The 19486-nt window shown below is 34.1% G+C and overlaps 4 protein-coding genes across 6 annotated transcripts in view; 2 read left to right on the forward strand and 2 right to left on the reverse strand.

The window, feature by feature from the left end:
* LOC109073539 (carbohydrate-responsive element-binding protein-like) overlaps positions 1 to 7098 on the reverse strand; it is a 28542-nt gene extending 21444 nt beyond the window's left edge. Inside the window, exons 1-4 of the mRNA XM_042723234.1 lie at positions 6613 to 7098; positions 1448 to 1554; positions 473 to 555; positions 260 to 349 (exon numbers count right to left, since the gene is read on the reverse strand). Of these exons, the coding sequence (XP_042579168.1) occupies positions 260 to 349; positions 473 to 555; positions 1448 to 1554; positions 6613 to 6959 (627 nt within the window). The 5' untranslated portion in view covers positions 6960 to 7098. The remainder of the gene's footprint in view (positions 1 to 259; positions 350 to 472; positions 556 to 1447; positions 1555 to 6612) is intronic.
* Positions 7099 to 8281: 1183 nt separating this feature from the next.
* rpain (RPA interacting protein) lies at positions 8282 to 11218 on the forward strand. The gene is made up of 7 exons (XM_042723236.1): positions 8282 to 8454; positions 9322 to 9507; positions 9712 to 9784; positions 9936 to 10050; positions 10131 to 10194; positions 10876 to 11016; positions 11100 to 11218. Exons 1-7 carry the CDS (start codon positions 8383 to 8385, stop codon positions 11127 to 11129), a joined length of 681 nt encoding a protein of 226 aa, XP_042579170.1. The 5' UTR covers positions 8282 to 8382; the 3' UTR covers positions 11130 to 11218.
* A 740-nt stretch (positions 11219 to 11958) lies between these two features.
* LOC109080121 (complement component 1, q subcomponent binding protein) lies at positions 11959 to 15419 on the reverse strand. Of its 2 annotated transcripts, none has more exons than XM_019095214.2 (6): positions 15102 to 15419; positions 14197 to 14347; positions 13895 to 13982; positions 13614 to 13709; positions 13389 to 13514; positions 11959 to 12327 (listed from the first exon to the last, which is right to left on the reverse strand). In XM_019095214.2, the coding sequence occupies exons 1-6, from the start codon at positions 15307 to 15309 to the stop codon at positions 12178 to 12180; spliced, it is 819 nt and encodes a 272-aa protein (XP_018950759.1). In that variant the 5' UTR covers positions 15310 to 15419; the 3' UTR covers positions 11959 to 12177. The 2 variants fall into 2 exon arrangements, with proteins under 2 accessions (XP_018950759.1, XP_042579169.1); XM_042723235.1 differs by having other exon boundaries at positions 13389 to 13532.
* Positions 15420 to 15478: 59 nt separating this feature from the next.
* Positions 15479 to 18627, forward strand: LOC122137318 (zinc finger HIT domain-containing protein 3-like). Of its 2 annotated transcripts, none has more exons than XM_042723238.1 (6): positions 15479 to 15497; positions 15944 to 16013; positions 16118 to 16155; positions 17945 to 18007; positions 18126 to 18209; positions 18291 to 18627. In XM_042723238.1, the coding sequence occupies exons 2-6, from the start codon at positions 15946 to 15948 to the stop codon at positions 18488 to 18490; spliced, it is 453 nt and encodes a 150-aa protein (XP_042579172.1). In that variant the 5' UTR covers positions 15479 to 15497; positions 15944 to 15945; the 3' UTR covers positions 18491 to 18627. The 2 variants fall into 2 exon arrangements, with proteins under 2 accessions (XP_042579172.1, XP_042579171.1); XM_042723237.1 differs by lacking the exon at positions 15479 to 15497 and adding an exon at positions 15533 to 15554.
* The last annotated feature ends 859 nt before the right edge of the window (positions 18628 to 19486 follow it).

A 19486-nucleotide genomic window follows, 5' to 3' on the forward strand; every position in this document is an offset into this window, starting at 1 on the left:
CAGCTTCGATAACAGGAATAAATTACAGTTTACAATATATTATAACAGAAAACAGTTTTTTGAAATTGTAATAATATTTCACAATATTACTGTATTTATTGTATTGTTAATCAAATAAATGCAGCCTTGGTGACCAAGAGACTTCTTTCAAAAACATAAAAAAAATCTTACCAACCCCAAACTTTTGAATGCTAGTGTATCTGTGTCCAAAATGTGTTCTGGCCATATGATACGCAATTATATTTGGTCAGTTACTCACTCTTTTCTTATAGTAAATCCTCCATTTGTGATATTCCTTAATCACCACCTCTATCCGTCTCTTCCAGTAGCTTCCCTCCAAAACAATCGCCTGTAAACGCCATAAATAAACACATCAGACACAGCAGGTGATGCGCCAAACATCAAAATCTTCTCTTTTCAATTGAAAGGAATTTATTGATTAATTCAGGTCTGTCTTTGAGATGGAACTCGCCTCAGGTTTGCCGTGAGCATCCGCCTCCGAGCCCTCCAGTGGCGTGACAAACCCACACACGGGGTTCTTCCTTTTCTCCACATCTAAAGAGATTTAGCATCACATTTCATTTTTGTAGTTCATTTTGCATTTTTATGATTACTAGTCCAGTGGTAGAAAAAAACCAACAAAGTACTTTTTATTAGGTGGTGGGACCAACACAGACCAAGTTGTCCAATATTAATCCAAATTATGTCAAGATTAAATGAATTAAATGATTTTAATGCATGACATGATGACAAAGAACCTGAGTGCATTAAAATCGCCATTGAAGCTGTAAGTTTAGTTACATCAAAAACAGTGATTTTACTCGGTCTTTGCTAAGAAATACAGCATAGCAATTAAGTACCAAAGCTATTTTAATAATAAGAATCACAGGGCAGCGTCTACAACAAGTTTCTGTGCTCCTGAATGTTTCTCTGTGTGTGCAGTGTGATCTCCAATCTCTCTCTCTCTCGTTCTGTGCGAGTGATGTGTGCGCTTTAATTAAAGCAACTTCTTGTGCATTAAACAATTTTAATGTACACCTTCCAGCCAATCAGAATCGACTCAGAATCGAGATAAAGGTTGACTTACTTATCAATCCAACTTTATATGAAGAGCTGTGTAATAAAAAAAAAAAGCAATTTGAGAAAAAAAAAAAAGTAAAAATTAAATATACAATATATAGTATATATTGATTTATGTGAGTGTACTGTATGCATGTGAATAAAGTTGGATGCAATATATATCCAACCGTATGTACTGTATAGAGTTATACAGTTTACATTTTGCGATAATATAAATAATCATGCAGCTAAGATCAGCTATATAGCGAACACATACTTGTCATTCATGAGGAATATTTTACTAAAACAACAGTCCTGGGAAACATTTTTACATGAGAAATGCAGTAACTTGTGTGTAACAGACTAGAAATGAGATCAGGAGACTCACACTGAATGAACCAGGCCCTCCAAATGCCGTTATTCAGCCGGATTTTATCCCTCCACAACAACCTCAAGCCTTTGAAAGACTTCCACTTTGGAGACACAATCTTTCCACTGAGGAGAAACACAGACACCACTTCAATCAACATTAGATGTCATGTCACTTGCATAGTAAATATAAACAACATAAATGAACCGAAATGTGCAATAAACTACATTGTTTGAGACTAAGACACACAGGTCTTGATGGTATTGCAGGACAATGGTGAAATCTTCCCTTTTCACCCTGCTGGCTCTGTATAAACATGCTTTTCTCCATCCAGCACGCACTCTGAACTGTGTTTGCAGCTGGAATAATTTCATCAGTCTAATGCAGCGACACAGCTGCCCATCCGCACATATTCTGACCGCACTTTACACCATTTACCGATGGCTCTAGTGCACTTAACCTCTAAAAGCAGGAGACAAGTGAACTGAGAGTACTGTGTTCACTCTGTTGCTATGAGTCCGGTGAGAATGATTGCTGAAATGTGGAATATGACAACAAACCCTTACAAATAAACAACACTGATAGGACGTCATCAGGCTGAATAAAAATTCAATAAAATGTCTGTTCCTCCTTCCTGTATACGCCACTGCTAGGATACACATAAGTGCAGGCGTGTAGTAAAACAACAAAAGGATGGCAGCAATAAAATATTTACTTCCAAAGCTTTATTGTCGGCCGAACACCTTTTAAGTTAATACTTCGATAATTTAATAACACTTTCACAGTTCTATGATGGCGGTTAATACAGCGGTTCTCAATTCCAGTCCTCGCAATGATGAACAAATAAAATATCAGATGTGTTTTAGTAAGTGTTTTAATTTGATTTTGAATGTTAATAATAATTTTCATTTTACATTTTTAGAATTTAATAAATCTAATTAAACTTCCTGCTGTTCCCTCACAAACCCCTAAACCAGTTTGGGAAACCATGCATTACATAAAAAATATTTTACATTAGTGACCCTGGAGCACAAAAGCAGTCTTAAGTCTCTGGGGTATATTTGTAGCAATAGCCAAAAATACATTGTATGGGTCAAAATTATCGATTTTTCTTTTATGCCAAAAACATTAGGATATTAAGTAAAGATCATGTTCCATGAAGATATTTTGTAAATTTACTACTGTAAATATATCAAAACTAAGAGCTTCATTTAGGCAACTTTAAAGATGATTTTCTCAATGTTTAGATTTTTTTTGCACCCTCAGATTCCAGATTTCGTCATATAGTCGTATCTCGGCAAATATTGTCCTAACAAACCAAACATCAACAGAAAGCTTAATTATTCAACTTTCGGATGATTTATAAATCTCAATTTTATAAAATTGACCCTTATGACTGGTTTTGTGGTCCTGGGTCACATTTACATTTCAATAATTTTAACAAGGCATTCACATGTTCTATGATGCTGGTTAATGGTTACATAAAATGAATATGAACAAATAAATTTTAATCTAAAATATTTAGTGTTTTTATTTTAAAACCCCACAATCAATTAAAACATTTTTATGAAACAATTAATCCAATTAAAAACACTTTAATTCAATATTTCAATAATTTAACAACTCATTCACGGTTCTATGATGCCAGTTAATGGTTGCATGAATTGTAGGTAAATATACATGAATGCCAGGTTATATATATAGGTTCAATATATGATGTCCAGTTATAATATATTAGTATATATCTCTATAGTGTAGGATTTAATATATTATATATATTATATATATAGATATATATATATATATATATATATATATATATATAGGTAATATATATATATAGATGCTCTCTCTGTAAACAACTACCTCTACTTGATATACAGAGAACATTCATACAGTGTGTTTATGGCACAGTATCTGATATAGACTGAGACAAGTAACAATAGTCATTGTAACATTGAAACTAATGATGGTGACACGAAGCAAGCAGATGTGGTTGATAGCACTTTCTATGCTGACATGATCACTCGTCCAGATGACGTCAGTGATTAGTTTTCATGCCATAAATGTACTGCTGACTCACGGCCAAAGTATTACTGAGGTTTGCATCACATATACCCGTCCAACAGCTAGTGCACAGAAGTTCCTCGTAGGGCTTATGACAAAAGCTTCACTGGTCGTTTATCATCAGCATATGAAAGCAGCAAAGGAATTTGCTGCTTTACTAAATGCACGGCTGCAAAGTATTAGAGAGGTTGTTAAACTTTAAGAATTAGTTTTAGTGCAACGCCGTTTAACACCCAGCATATAGTAAAAACACTTTCTTCCTGCTCAAAGCTTGTATCTGGCCCTATCATCACATATGGAAACAGCAACAAGAATTTTGCATGCCCTCGTTTAAGGAAAGCAACTACACGCAAATCCTTTGACTCACTGCTATAAAAGTCCATATGGAATTGGTTTTTTTAAGTGCAGCAAGTTTACCACAGCTGGTAATCGAAAGCAAGACTAATTGCTGAAGGTTTCAAAGCTTTCTACTGTCCCATTATACTTACCTTGCACAATACTTGTTTAAGACTGTAGCGATATATATGCGCTAAAACTCAGTATAGGCCAAAATAAAACTTTCTTTGATCCGTGTCTTTTTCCTAGGAGAGACACTTTTTACAAGGGCTCAAGCATCGAATGTGCATAGTTGCACAGCTGAAAAAAGGTGGTTAAACAGAGTGCCTAAGGTGTCAGGAGGTACATAACATGCAAGTGTGTTCTGTGCATAGGAATACATTATAAAAGACAGCTCTGTTGCAGTTGGGTGTGGTATAGTGTGGTTGTGTGGTGTGGGTGTGTTGTGGGTGGTTGTATGTGTGTGTGGTGTGTGTGTGTGTGTGTGTGTGTGTGGTGTATCATGTGGCACATTTCGTGTGGTGTGGGGTGGGGTGTGTGAGAAAGGTGGGGGTCCTCGGCCCGCGTATGGCTGTAACTCTCACCGCCAAGTTGCTGCCAACTGCTGATTCAAAGTCCAAATGGGTTTTTTTTGGACTCAGTCAAGGATTGCACAGCGGTTTCGCGAAAGCAAACCAGAGCCAAATAGAAGAGTTCAGTCTCTCTCTTACTGTGGTGACCTTTTACTAAATTGCATAAAAAACTTATAAAACAAAACCATATACAAAAAAATAAAAAACTATTTAGCACACAAAACCATAGCAAAATACAGAGCCAAATGCTCACTCAGTGTCAAGCAGTTTATAATTCATTTTACAAGAGCCAATGCAACAGGTCTGCCTACTTGTAAAACAGAGTAATGTAATGACATTTAAATACTCAGAAATAAGTATATTTTGCACGTTTGGTAAATATGTTCAAATGTATCTGTACTCTACTTGTTTTATATAACAATAAATCACTGCCATAAGACAAATTTCACCTGCAACATGTTACAGTATATGTACTGTTGTGATTTATCTGTAACTTCATAGCAAAGTGAACTGAAGTTAAATTGTAACTATTTTATACACGCTGTAATTAAGTGAATTCCAATTAAAATATAAGTTACATGTACTTATATAGAGGGGGTATATGTTAAACTGTAGTATTTTTTCTGTAACAGATTTGTAGTAATATACACACTGCAGTGAGGTCAATTTTGAGTTGAATTATAAATTATCTGTAGTTTAATTGTTTCATAAAAATACACTCTAATGAGGTCTAATTTCACTTAAAATATTTAAGTTATCAGCACTTAAACTGTTATTATAATAATGTAAACATTTCTCTTAGGTATTTTTTGGTAGGCATATACATTGCAGTGAGGTAAAATTACAGTTAAATTGTAACTTTATAACAATTTAAACACTGTACATATTATTATTTCAAATAATTTATGCACACAGTTACGTAAACACATAAACACTGCTGTCAGCTACACATTTAACTGGAATAATTTAATATTTTTTAGTAATGTAAACATTTCTATGAGGTGTAAGTTCAACTGTAGCTGCACTTTTAACTGTTTTACAGTTTTGTAAACATTGCAGTAAGGAGCAAGTTTAGCTGTTGTAATTTATCTGTAACTATTTTTAGTAATATACACTCCAGTAGGGCTGCGAAACGAGTAATCGCGATTCAAGATAAAAGATTATGTTCACATACTACATGTGTGTGTACTGTGTATATTAATTATATATATAAATACACACACATACATCTATATATTAAGGAAAAATATAAGTGTATATAATATAATGTATGTGAATATATATTTGTTTATATTTATATATAAATGATATACAAATGTTTACATTCAAATACATAATTTTTTAAAAATATATACATATATGTGTGTGTATTTATATATACATAGTAAATATACACATATAGTATGTGAACATAATCTTTTATTTTGAATCGATTACTCATTTCGCAGCCCTACTGCAGTGTATATCACTAAAAATAGTTACAGGTAAATTACAACAGCTAAACTTGCTCCTTACTGCAATGTTTACAAAACTGTAAAACGGTTAAAAGTGCAGCAACAGATACATTTGAACATATTTACCAAACGTGCAAAATATACTTATTTCTATTTAAATGTCATTACATTACTCTGTTTTATTTCAGCAGACCTGCTGCATTTGGCTCTGTAAAATGAAATATAAAATGCTATGAAAATTAGTGCTGCGAAACGATTAATCGCGATTAGTCGATTCAAACTTACACCTCATAGAAATCTTTACATTACTAAAAAATATTAAATTATTCCAGTTAAATGTGTAGCTCACAGCAGTGTTTGTGTGTTTACGTAACTGTGTGTATAAATTATTTGAAATAATAATATGTACAGTGTTTAAATTGTTATAAAATTACAATTTTACTGTAATTTTACCTCATTGCAATGAGGTAAAATTGCAGTTAAATAGTGATAAATCTGTAACGTAACTCTTTAATAACAATATAAACACTGGAATACTACCATCAGGTGAAGTATTATTTTTTATTTTATTTATTTATTTTAAATAAGTGACACACAGATATGTAAACACTGCTGTGAAGTAACTATAAGTTTAGCTGGAGTAACGTTAGTTGAAATGTTTTATAGTAATGTAAACATTAGCATGAGGTGAATGTGTCCGTTATATCGCAGTGAGCTAAATTAGAGTTTAACGGTTGGTTTGTTTGAACTTTACCTGTACGCCAGCGTCATGCACTCAAACAGGCGCGTGAGAGTCGGGTCAATGCTCAGCCGTCTGGACCTCAACGGACCGAAGCTGTAGGTCTGGCAGTCCGGTTTATTAACGGTGTCAAAGTCATAATTATCAGCGTTATAAAGAGCCGCGCTTCTCCTCCTGACCGAGTCGCTGTGCGGCGAGGACACCATGAAGTGTCCGCTGTGGATCACCTGAGTCCGCCGGACCGATCCGGATCCCGCCCCGGCGTCCACACTGGGCAAGTGGTCATCCGGATCCGAATCGGACTCTGAATCCGGTCCGATCCGGTTGGGCTCTGAGGCTTCTGAGTACTCTGCCCTCGCCATCGCTGCTGACCGAGTCCCGACACGCTGCTCAAACGAAGCGCGCGGAGAAAACCGCCGTCTGAGGAGGCGCGCGTCACTCTGTGCTCCACTGCATACTTAGTACGCAGAGCTGAAGGTCAAAGATCAAGCGTGATAAAATAATCAAAACTCACTGATTAAAACGCTGCATATTGCAGTTTCAGAATCTGACAGTCTAAACTCGAGCACTGTTATGTAAGAGTTTACATCTGTCGCAGCTATTGATGTGCTGTCACATATTATTGCTATTATTAGCCGCTATTACTAGTAAGAGTAAATAATATGGCCTCGTAACAGAGAGTTATTTTTTTAAATAAACATGCACTTTTTGTATCTATCTGGATTGTAAATTGTTATATTTGTTGTAAGAGTAGATAAACAATAAAAAAAATTGAAATAATGTATAATGTTGCATTTATTTCATTTTTAGCATTACAATTATTATTTTTTTAATGCAAACAAACAACAGGTAACGTTTTTGAAAGGGACTGATAATAACAATGTGTATCACAAAAGGTAAAATAAAAATTTACTAAAATGACATTTAAGACACTATGTGAAATATAATATTATTTTGATCACATTTATTTTAATTTCAGTATTTATTTTAAAATGAATATACCATATTTTATATCTTATCACAAGTAAACAAAATAACTACATACAAAAAATCGTAACAATCTTAATTAAAATAAATAAATAAAAACATTAGGTTAAAAAACGTATATTTAAATGAACTTAAAATATACAACAATAAAATAGTAATAATTTATCTGGATCTGTAAATTGTTAGAAATAATGTATAATTTGTATAAATGTTGCATTTATTTCATTTTTGTCATTAAAATTATTTTTTTTAATGCAAACAAACAACAGGTAACGTTTTTGAAAGGGACTGATAATAACAATGTGTATCACAAAAGGTAAAATAAAAATGTACTAAAATGGAACTAAAGACACTATGCGAAATATAATATTATTTTGATCATATTTATTTTAATTTCAGTATTTATTTTAAAATTAATATACTAGATTTTATATCTTATCACAAGTAAACAAAATAACTACATACAAAAAAGTAACAATCTTAATTAAAATAAATAAATAAAAACATTAGGTATATTTAAATTAACTCAAATTAACTTAAAAAACGTATATTTAAATGAACTTAAAATATACAACAATAAAATAGTAATAATAATAATATGAAGTGTGACTAAATAGCTTTTATAAACTCGCTTGAAGAGATCACGGACTACAAATCCCATGAGCGCTGAAGGAACGTCCGGTTGTGTGTGACGTAACCGGAAGGTTAAAAGCGGCTGATTGGCGTCCAGCAGTTGGTGTTATTTTCGTGTTTTCAGCGCTAGAGTTCTGCTCGAAGTGTTTGTAGTTTGGTCAAATCATGGACGCGGTACAGAGACACAGATCCATGTACAAAGGCACGACTCCACCCTGGAAAGAAACATACCGGAAGGTAAATAATGTCGTGTTCGCTCGCTTCTACAGCAGTCCAGGTCCAGGAAGGAATTCATTGTATTTTAATACAGGACAATTACGATTAGATTTTGTTTCGAGACATTGTGCTAGTAATGAAACTCATCCTGTTGCTCATTTATTCCATCACAGTAATGAGAATTACAGAATTAGTGGTGTTTTATTCCTTCTGGCACTAAATAATGAATATATTTACCATTCAGAACATGTTTAAACTCTCAAAACCTTGTCTAACCAACCAAAACACTTCCCTAGACCACAAAGTACTGATCTGGATACATGTGTATTACTAAAGATAAAACATTTAAAATAAATATGTTACCCTAGACCACAAAACCAGTCATAAGGGCATATTTTTAAAAATAAAATATTTTATATTCAGGTATTATGAAAGCTGAATAAATTATCTTTCCATTGATGTATGGTTTGTTATGATATGACAATATTTGTCTGAGATACAACTATTTGAAAATCTGGAATCTTGAGGGTGCAAAAATATCTAAATATTGAGAAAATCACCTTTTAAGTTGTTCAAATGAATTCTTAGCAATGCATATTACTAATCAATAATTAATTTGATAAATTTACTAAATATCTTCATGGAACATGATCTTTACTTAATATCCTAATGATTTTTGGCATAAAAGAAAAATCAATCATTTTGCCCCATGCGGTGTATTGTTGGCTACTGCTGCATTATTGCCACTTTATGATGGGTTTTGTACAAGTTTTGGAAAGGAGGAACTGGTTGGGATGACCTGTTAGAATGTGTTTTGAGTTGAAGTGCATGAACTGTCAGCAGTGTGAGGCTGAGAGAGGCTTTGAGATGATGATCTAATGTCTCCAGCGCTGTGTGGAGCGCCTGAAGAACAGCCGGTCGAGGTTACTGGAGAAGTTCAGACAGATGGGAGAGGATTCGGGAGGATCGAAGCGCTCGCTGCTCGTGCAGGAGGTGATGGAGGAGGAATGGAGCGCATTACAGTCGTCCAATCAGAGTCTCCCGTCGCTCTGGAACGGAAGCGGCATCAGAGATGTGTGTACTGAGCACTGCTTTCTACCTTTTTTTTTTATTTTTTTTTATTGTTGTTCCAAACCTTTCTATTTTCTATACAATAAAAGCAGACCGTGATCTGGGGCTTTTAAACTCCGGAGAGAATGTAAAACAAAGTATCAGAAAAGCATTATTCTTATTTTATTGATCTTAAAGATTTATTTCAGGCGTGTTTTCACTCCTCAGGTGTACGCCGCACAGCAGGAATATGACGAGCTTTCAGCGTTTGAGGAAATTCAGCAGGAGCTCATAGCACAAGGTTACATCAGCATGTACAGTTTTAATTTTTTCCTCTTGATATCAGGTTGTGAGTAACCTGGAAATGTGAGCAGATGTATGAATTGTGCTGAAAATGCGCTGGTAGAAGTGTAGGGCTTGTGTGAAATGCTGAAGTTTCTGTCCTCCGTCAGAGCTCTTGATTCTGGAGGAGTATAATAACAGCATGCGGTATGAAGAGCAGTATATAAACTCAGTTTTGGAGGGAATGGAGGCGTCTGGACAGATCATATGCCCCGTATGCCACGCGTAAGTGTTCGCCGTAAACCATCACCTGCTAAACCCATCCTTATTAATTATGTTTAGAATGTTTTTCTCTGTATCTGCAGGAATAATCTGACGGTCAACAGTCATTTTACATCATGTCCATGTGGTCTTTATGTCAACACGATTGTAAGTAATTGCACAGCACCTTCCTCCGTTATATAGACACTGTGTATAATAAATCCATTATTTGACTGGTATGGGTGGAGTATAATATAGTGAAACAGCTTACTGTTTAGTGATACCATTGACCTTTTTTTTTTTTTTTTTTTTTTTTTAAATTAATTTTAAATTACGTCTAATCAAAAATTACGTCTAATCAAATTATTAAATTGTTACAGTTTTATGAATTTAATTATTAACTTTTTTACAGTTATAGGGCTTTATTATCATTCTGGATTTAAAATTTAATACAAATTTATTACCAAAAACAGTGTTATTCAAATGAAGACATAAAACATTAACAACTTATTTAATCTATTAAAATGTATTTAAATGAAAAATGTACAATTTGAAAAAACTTTTTTTTTTTCTTCTTTTTTTTTTAATTTAAAGTCACACTTTTTTTTTTCCTTTTTAGTCATTTTACATTTTTTAGCTATATAAACAATCTTTAAACAAAATAAAAAAAAAAATTAATTTCTTTGCCAACTAAACTAAATAAAAAAAAAAATTCATACATGCATTCTTTTTTTTTTTTTTTTTTTTTTTTTTTTTTTTTTTTTAAAATCAATGTATTTTTCTTTATGGTTGTACCATACTCAGTAAAGCGGTTTAATATGAGCATCTTCTCTCATGTCTCCATCGCAGGGTAGGAACGTTACAGCCGAGGTTTTGCAGAATCTACTAGAAGAACGTATGACGGAGCACATGGAGGACTGTCTTCACAACCCCAGCTTCTCCATGGCCTTCAACACCGACGGATCACCAAACCTCATGATCAGCTGCAAGGTGCTCGCACGGGTTACGTTCAGGTCACAGAGCTGGTTTGTGTATCTTGATGATGATTGTTTATGCATGTTTGTTGTTTGCAGGTGTGTGACTATCTGTCTGTCGTCCTGTGAGCCCTTCATCCACACTGCAGAGAGTCTGATGGATGTTTTAAATGTTGTGAATATTATTTCTGAGAAATAAAGAGTTATTTTTAGCCTTAGATTCACTACCCTTATTTGAGAGTCATCATGTAAAATGACAGAACTGTCTGATCGAGAGTCTGCTATCCAGTGTTTTGTGTTTTAAATGCGCACAGCCATTTATTTTATCCATAAGCTGTTCTAGACACAATCTCACAAAGCTGGTCAAGAACATGCTCTGGTCATTTCACATCGAAATAATCAGAAATAAAGCATATTTTTAGCAATATCATGGTTTTTACATTAAGCACTTCAAAATCTAATTTTTGCTTAAATGAAACTTTTGTAAGTGAAATGAAGAGTGTCTCATGGTGGTGGTTCAGTTGTATTTTGATTTTACACTAACTAAAATAAAGAGAAAATATTGCAGTAATCTTCATTGAGAATATCCATCCATGTGTGTGTACCTTGGATGGGTTAAATGCAGAGCACGAATTCTGAGTATGGGTCACCATACTTGACTGTCACGTCACTTTAATTTTTTCAACTTTTTTTTTTAATGGATCTGTCTGTAGTGAAGTGTTATTAATGCACCATTAAAAAATAACTGTTTTCAAACCACTTTGACAAACACTTATGTCATAGTTTAGTCAAACAGTCCTTTCTGTTTCATGCCAATTTAAAGTGTCACTTTTTTTTTTAAGAAGTCAAATCGATTCATTAAATTGAAATGCATAAAAAAAAAATTAACATAATGGACAATCATTTTTTTTTTTTGTTTTGTTTTTTTGCCAACATATACTGACATCTAGACAATCAGCCCAATATTTCCTCTCAATTTTATTTTTTTCATGAATGCTCAGTTCACATTCTTGGTTCCTGTAAACCCCTGCAGTGACATCTGAAACATAACCGGTGTGCACATAACTTGAAAACATGATATAAAATTAAATACAAAACTCTTTTGCCTTCATCTTGTCATCACATCAGACCACATGAGCCAGACGTATCACATGTTTGTGATAAATCTAGACACAGATTATTTGGATTTGACGAAAGTGCTGAGATCTTCCAGGAACTTGATGTACTCCTGATGCTCGAGGGCCGTGCTCAACTCCGTCAGCTCGTCTGCAAACGTGTTGTCAACGCCGCGGTCAGCCAGGAAGTCCATCAGATGGTCATACAGGGCCTAGAGAGTCAGAGAGGTCACAGTTCTGTATTTTTTAGAGGCCTACGCTTTTATTTCTTCACCATTTAAATTTTTTCTGGGTTCTTTTTTTTTATCATTTATACAAAATAAAATTTAATCTATAAAATTCAAAAAAGAAAAAAAAACATATCAGAATCAGAATCAGAAAGAGCTTTATTGCCAAGTATGCTTGCGCATACAAGGAATTTGTTTTAGGTGACATAAGCTTCCAGTACACAAAAGACAACAAACACACAGTCAAAAAAATAAAAACCCTTTGCAGATAAATAAGTGTATAAACAATTGTGCTATAAATGATAATGGAATGGATGGAATTTTAATTGTATTGTTTTAATTTTAACAGTTTAATTTAATTTTAATAATTATAAAGCATTTCTAATTAATTAAATTAACTAAATAAAATTAATAAAAATTTTAAAATGTATTGCCTTTTTTACAATAATGAAGGTCTATGAAATATTTCCAAAATCCCTTTTTTCCCCATTTTAATTTTTCTGGATTCCAATTTACTGGTTACATTCAATTTTAGTAATCAAAATAATCTAATTATCTGAAATACTCAAAGAGATACAATTTAACACCCATTTATTAAAAGTCTTACAAAAATTAAATTTTTAAGGTAATACATTTAATTATTTATTTTTAAATAACTCTGTATTTAGTTTTAATATTTTAACTACATTTTAAAAAATTAAAAAGCAAGTCTATGAAGTATTTAATATTTTTTCTGAAATCCTGCGTCACTATAGATAAAGGTGGTTATCAAATGAAGGCGTAAGAGATTAAGAATTTATAGTTGTAGATTGCATAGTTTCCTTTTTTTACTGTTAAATAAAAAATTAAAAAAAGGAAAATTGTGATGTTCCTAAAAATAGAAGTTTTAAGTGACTTGGAGAATTACAGTCTTCTGGGCAACTACAGTATATTTCTGCCAGAATTTCTTCAAGTTGACATGTTGTAGTGAAGACCTTTGAGTTTCAGTGTTTCAGTGACAGTATTTATGAAATGAAACGGTGAAATGCTCATGAAGCGAGTCTCACCCAGTCCAGAGAGTCTGTGTTGAGCGTGTAACTGGTTTCCTTCCACTCGGTGTCTCCCTCCGGCTGGAAGCTGACCTCACGGATGGTGAAGATGTCGCTCTCCTCCTCACCCTCGGCGTGACCGGTCTGCTCGGAGACAAGGAGCTTTGGATATGACATCCAGTCAGTTTTCACTCTGCATGCTCTTTATGACATCTGCACCAATCTAAAAACACAACAACCCACCTCATCCTCGGGGAAATGACAGTCAAACACTAGCGAAGACTTTGCTCCTGGTTTGGTCACTTCAACCACAAAATTAGGTGTAGAGACAATCTCAGGCTAGAGAAAAGAAAAAAAATAGCACTTTTAATAATGCATTTATGACTCTGTTGAACTTGTGATTTCATGTATTTGATCAAATCTTGTTTCACAATTGTAACTGCATGCGAACGGTTTATCCTGATTTCATATTCCATGATATAATAAGCCGGTGTTGCTTGTACAGTATGAATGCATTGCTCGACCTCGTCCTCCGGACTCTTCTGCGTGTGCTCAGGATCCTCCTCCAGCTGCGGCGGGATGCTGTTGTTCACGTTGAATGTGATGGTGACTCTGCCAAACACAATCCCGCAGGAGGGGGACAAATATGAGCACGTTGTGAATTTGCTCAGTGCATTTATTAATAAGCATTTGCATGTGCATGCCTTGAATGCAGTGCGACCGAATAAAACATCCGCAAAATCTGAACAGAATTGTTTTCTAAAGCAGTAAGGCATGCGTGCGTGATTATTAAGAGCAGGATTCTGATGAAACACACGATCCGTACTTCTCTCCGGACAGCGAGCGGATGAGTTTGGCCTCTGTGCCGTTGAGCTCGAGCTCCCAGCCGCCGGACATTTTAGGAAGACCCTTGTTCTTCTGGATCTTCTTTTCTTCTTTGATTTCATCAGTGAGAAACTCTGCAAACGCTTTATCACCTGAAGAAGACAGACAGAATGAATTAAACACTGCATGCGTGCTCTACCACCAACACTAGTGAACTCGAGGTCACGTGTTCGACTGAAAACACCCGATAATGCAGGACAGGACATCTGCTGCAATATAATAACATACTCGAATTAACATTGCAGCATTTTATTAATTCTTTCAATTAGGTTTTTATCTTCCATTTTTATTTAAATTTATCAGTCAGAATTTAAGTTTGGTGTTTTTTTGTTGTTTTGTTATTTCATAAATCACTTTTATTTATTTTATTCATTCACTTTTAATCCATTAGTATATATATAATAATTAAACTAAATTAAAACGTTTCGGTAGCAACAAGCAGAAATAAAAATAAGCTTAAGCCTTTTTTTTTAAATAACTGAAACTACTTTTTAGTTAGTGTCTATCTTTGTGTTTTACCTTTACTATGGTACTTTTTAGATAGAATCTATACCTTTACCGTGGTACTTTTAGGTTAGTTTCTATACCTTTACCATAAAAATGACCTTTACTGTGGTACTTTTTAGCTAACGTCTTTACCTTCACCATGGTGTTTTTTTTAGTAGTTAGTGTCTGTACTCTTACCATGGTACTTTTTAGTTAGTTTCCATACAAAATACCTTTACTATGGTACTTTTTGGTTAACGTGTATACCTTTACCATGGTACTTTTTAGATAGGGTTTGCACTTTTACCATAAAACACGTTTAGCGTGGTAGTTTTTAGTGTGAGTGTGGCGCAGCGTTACCCTCGGTGTGCAGACTCCGGCAGCCGCAGGACAGTGTGGGCAGAGCCCGCGCCGCTGTGAGCAGCCTCGGCCTGGATGCTGCCGCCGCTCCGCTGTGGCTCAGGCTCCAGACGGATCTGGGGAAGGCTCTGCTGGCGGCGGGAGCGGACGGCACGGAGCTGGAGAGCCGGGCTGCGAGCTGAACCGCGCGGCTCACAGACTTCAGCATGACGGCGGATATGTTCGTTTGAGCTCAGAGCGCGGATCACACTGACTGACACACACGTGGGGAAGGAAGGACACCGTGACCTCAGCACTCTACACCGGAAGCGCTCAGGAGCGGAAATGAGTTAAAAGTCCTGCACGCTGTCAACAACATAAAGAAACAGTGGAGCATGTAATATATAATTCTAAAAGGTATGATGATGAAGAAGAAAGAAAGGAATTAATATCATATTTAAACAAAAATGTCAGGTAAATAAGGATTTGGAATATTTATTAGAATATGATTTTAATGGAGATACAGGATATTAATAAAATACATATATAACGTTATATATATACTACTGGGTTAAGAGAAAGGATTTAAATATAGAATGCGGATGCTTTGTTCTATTCTGGATCTTTAGGAGACCGTGGGTTAAGTCTGGAATATTTGTGTGTATACATGTGTAAGGATAGTAAAAGAAGAAATTTATTATAAATAAACCGTGACTGCGTAGCAGCAACAGTAGGTGGCGATGTGCACACTGGACGCAACGCGCCAAAATACAGAAGAAGAAGAAGAACGACAACATAAATCACATAAACACGTGGTTCCAATTATTAAAACGTTATGTTCTGTTTGTCTGCTTGTTGATCAGTTATGCAGCTTTGTGGAGTTTGTAGCGAGCATGTTCCTAAATACAGATGTCCGTCCTGCAGGATCAGATAGTGAGTCATAACTAACAGTTTATACCATAAATACCTTCATCAGCGCGCTTTCGCTTTTGGAAAAAGAAAATACTGATCAAATAACACATTTCTTTTCCTTCTAGTTGTTCGGTGAGTTGCTTTAAAAGACACAAAGATGATGGTAAGTATCTACTTATAAGTGTCCAATATTATATCGACCATAATTTAGATTAATAGATTACATTTAAAATTTACTATTGGCATTTATCCAAAGCGATTCATTGTTGACACTTTATCATTTCATACATTCTCTGGGAATCGAACCCGTGACCTTTTTGTACTTAAAAGACACTATTTTTGTTGATTTTGATATTAATTTATTTTAAGAATTCTCTTTTGTATAATCAAGCCTGCATTTATTTGATCAAATATATATATACAGTACAGGTCAAAAGTTTGGAAACATTACTATTTTTAATGTTTTTGAAAGAAGTCTCTTTTGCTCATCAAGCCTGCATTTATTTGATCAGAAATACAGAAAAGAAAACAGTAATATTGTGAAATATTATTACAATTTAAAATAATGGTTTTCTATTTGAATACACTTTAAAATATAATTTATTCTTGTGATCAAAGCTGAATTTCCAGCATCATTACTCCAGCCTTCAGTGTCACATGTAACATCAAGTCTATCACATGATCATTTAGAAATCATTCTAATATGCTGATTTATTATGAGTGTTGGAAACAGTTCTGCTGTCTAATATATTTGATGAATAAAAGGTTAAAAAGAACTGCATTTATTCAAAAAAAAAAATCAATTTAACACATCCTTGCTGAATAAAAGCATTGATTTTATTTTTAAAAAAAAGAAAGAAAAATTACTGACCCCAAATTACTGACCAGTAGCGTATATTGTTATTACAAAATATTTATATTTTTTAAAAAAAACATAGCTTCTTTATTTTTCTTTTTTTTTACTTTTTATTCATCAAAGTATCCTAAAAAAGTATCACATGTTCTGAAAAAATATTAAGCAGCAGAACTGTTTCCAACTTTGATAAATGAATCATCATATTAGAATGATTTCTAAAGGATCATGTGATAATGATCCTAAAAATTCAGCTTTGCATCACAGAAATAAATGATAATTTAAAGTATAATAAATTTAAAAACAATTATTTTAAGTTGTAATAATATATCACAATGTTAAATTTTTTTCTCCAAACTTGATCAAATAAATGCAGGCTTGATGAGCAGAAGAAACTTCTTTCAAAAACATTAAAAATAGTAATGTTTCCAAACGTTTGGTCAGTTCTGTGTATATATAATTGAATATTATAATACCTATTATTGTATTGATTTATTTTATTATTACTCATTTAAATATTATTATTATTATTATTATTATTATTATTATTCTCTGGGAATCGAACCCGAGACCTTTTTGTACTTAAAAAACACTATTATTGTTGTTTTTGATATTAATTTATTGTGTGTGTGTGTGTGTATATGTGTGTGTATATATATATATGTATATAATTGAATATTATAATACCTATTATTGTATTAATTTATTTTAGTATTACCTATTTGAATATTATTATTATTATTCTCTGGGAATCTAACCCATGACCTTCCGTTGTTTGCAACACATTATGCTGTTTGTACTTAAAATATATTATTATTGTTGTTGTTTTTGATATTAATTTATTTTGTATAGATTTATATATATGTGTGTGTGTGTGTGTGTATATATATATATATATATGCGCATGTATATATAGGTTATTATAATATAATTGAATATTATAATACCTTTATTAATGTATTTGTTTATTTTATTACTAATTTAAATATTATTATTATTATTATTATTATTATTATAGCTACCGGACTGTCCTGAGCACCAAGCCAAAAATCAGTCAAAAACAAACTATTAAAAGCATTATTTTTCCTTCCTCTCATAGATTCATGTCATCCGGTTAAAGAATCAGATCCAGCCTCCAGCAGCTCAACACCGGTCACCAGCGGTGAGTAAATGATCACGTAACACATTTAATGCTTTATAGGTGATCAAGAGAACTTTCCTGTGATCTGTAGATGATTATTTTGAACAGAAAGTGAAGTGAAATAAATGTTTGATTTCAGCCGAACAGCCGTGGACTGTAGAGGATCTTCTTGATGAAGACAGTCAGACTGACAAGGTGCCACTACAGAAACTTCAGCAGCTGGGTATGAATCGACAAACACTCTGTTCACACGATCTGTGATGCTGTGTTTGTGAGAGCAGTTACAGATGGTTTTCATTCACAGGTGGTTCAGAGGCGCTGAAGGGTCTGCTGAGGAATCCTCATCTCCGGCGGTTAATGATGTCCGTGGACTCGGCTGAAGATAAAGCCAGAGCCATGAAAGACGCCATGCAGGAGCCGCTGTTCGTGGAGTTTGCTGATCAGTGCTTAAAAATTATTGAACCGACAGAAACAGAGAATGACGACGATGATGATGAATTCTGATCAGACGGAACTGTCACGTGTGGACCGATTCCTAACAGAATTGCATCAAAATTTTACAAAAATGTTGATGTAATGATGTAAAAGTTGTATTACACCGATGTCTATTGAATGCGAACAATGTAATGCAATGCAAAAATTATAATTTGCTGACAATGTCCTCACCCTCAGGCCAATCCAAGATGTAGATGAGTTTGTTTCTTTAATTAGATTTGGAGAAATGTAGCATTGCATCAGTGTCTCATCAATGGATGCTCTGCAGTGAATGGGTGCCGTCAGAATGAGAGTCCAAACAGCTGATAAAAACATCACAATAATCCACAAGTAATCCACTAGCTTCCTCTAGTAAAAAGTGGTCTTGTCTGAATCAGGAGAGAAATCTGCACAGATCAAGCACCATTTACAACCCGAAACAGCTCTAGACAAATGTGCATTGATTTTGATGTGAGAGACAACAGAAGAGTTTTTCACTGAAGGAAATGTTATTATTATGGACTCACCAAAAGTGATGGTTTGAAGTTAAAAAACCATCTTAATGATGGATTTGTTTCAGCTTCTGTCTTCTCCAGATGTTAACTGATGGAGTGCTGTGGATTATTGTGATGTTTTTATCAGCTGTTTAGACTCCCATTCTGACGGCACCCATTCACTGCAGAGCATCCGTTGCTGAGACACTGATGCAATGCTACATTTCTCCAAATCTGATGAAGCAAAGTGATCTACATCTTGGAATACCTGAGGGTGAGGTCATTTTCATTTTTATGGTAAACTATTGTTTTCAGAGTCAATCTTCGGAGTAATGACAGCATTCACACAACAGTTTGTTCTTCAGAGATACTGAGAAACTGTATATAAAACTTATATTTATACCTGAAAAATTAACTTTTACAATAAAATTGCTCTCAAGCTTCCTAGCATTTAGTGTTCCAAGTTATTTTTGTTGATAGTGCATGTTTTCTCAACATATTGCTGAGCCTTTGTGTTGTCACAGACACAGCA

This window comes from Cyprinus carpio, chromosome B5 (assembly GCF_018340385.1).
Source record: "Cyprinus carpio isolate SPL01 chromosome B5, ASM1834038v1, whole genome shotgun sequence".
NCBI lineage: Eukaryota > Metazoa > Chordata > Actinopteri > Cypriniformes > Cyprinidae > Cyprinus > Cyprinus carpio.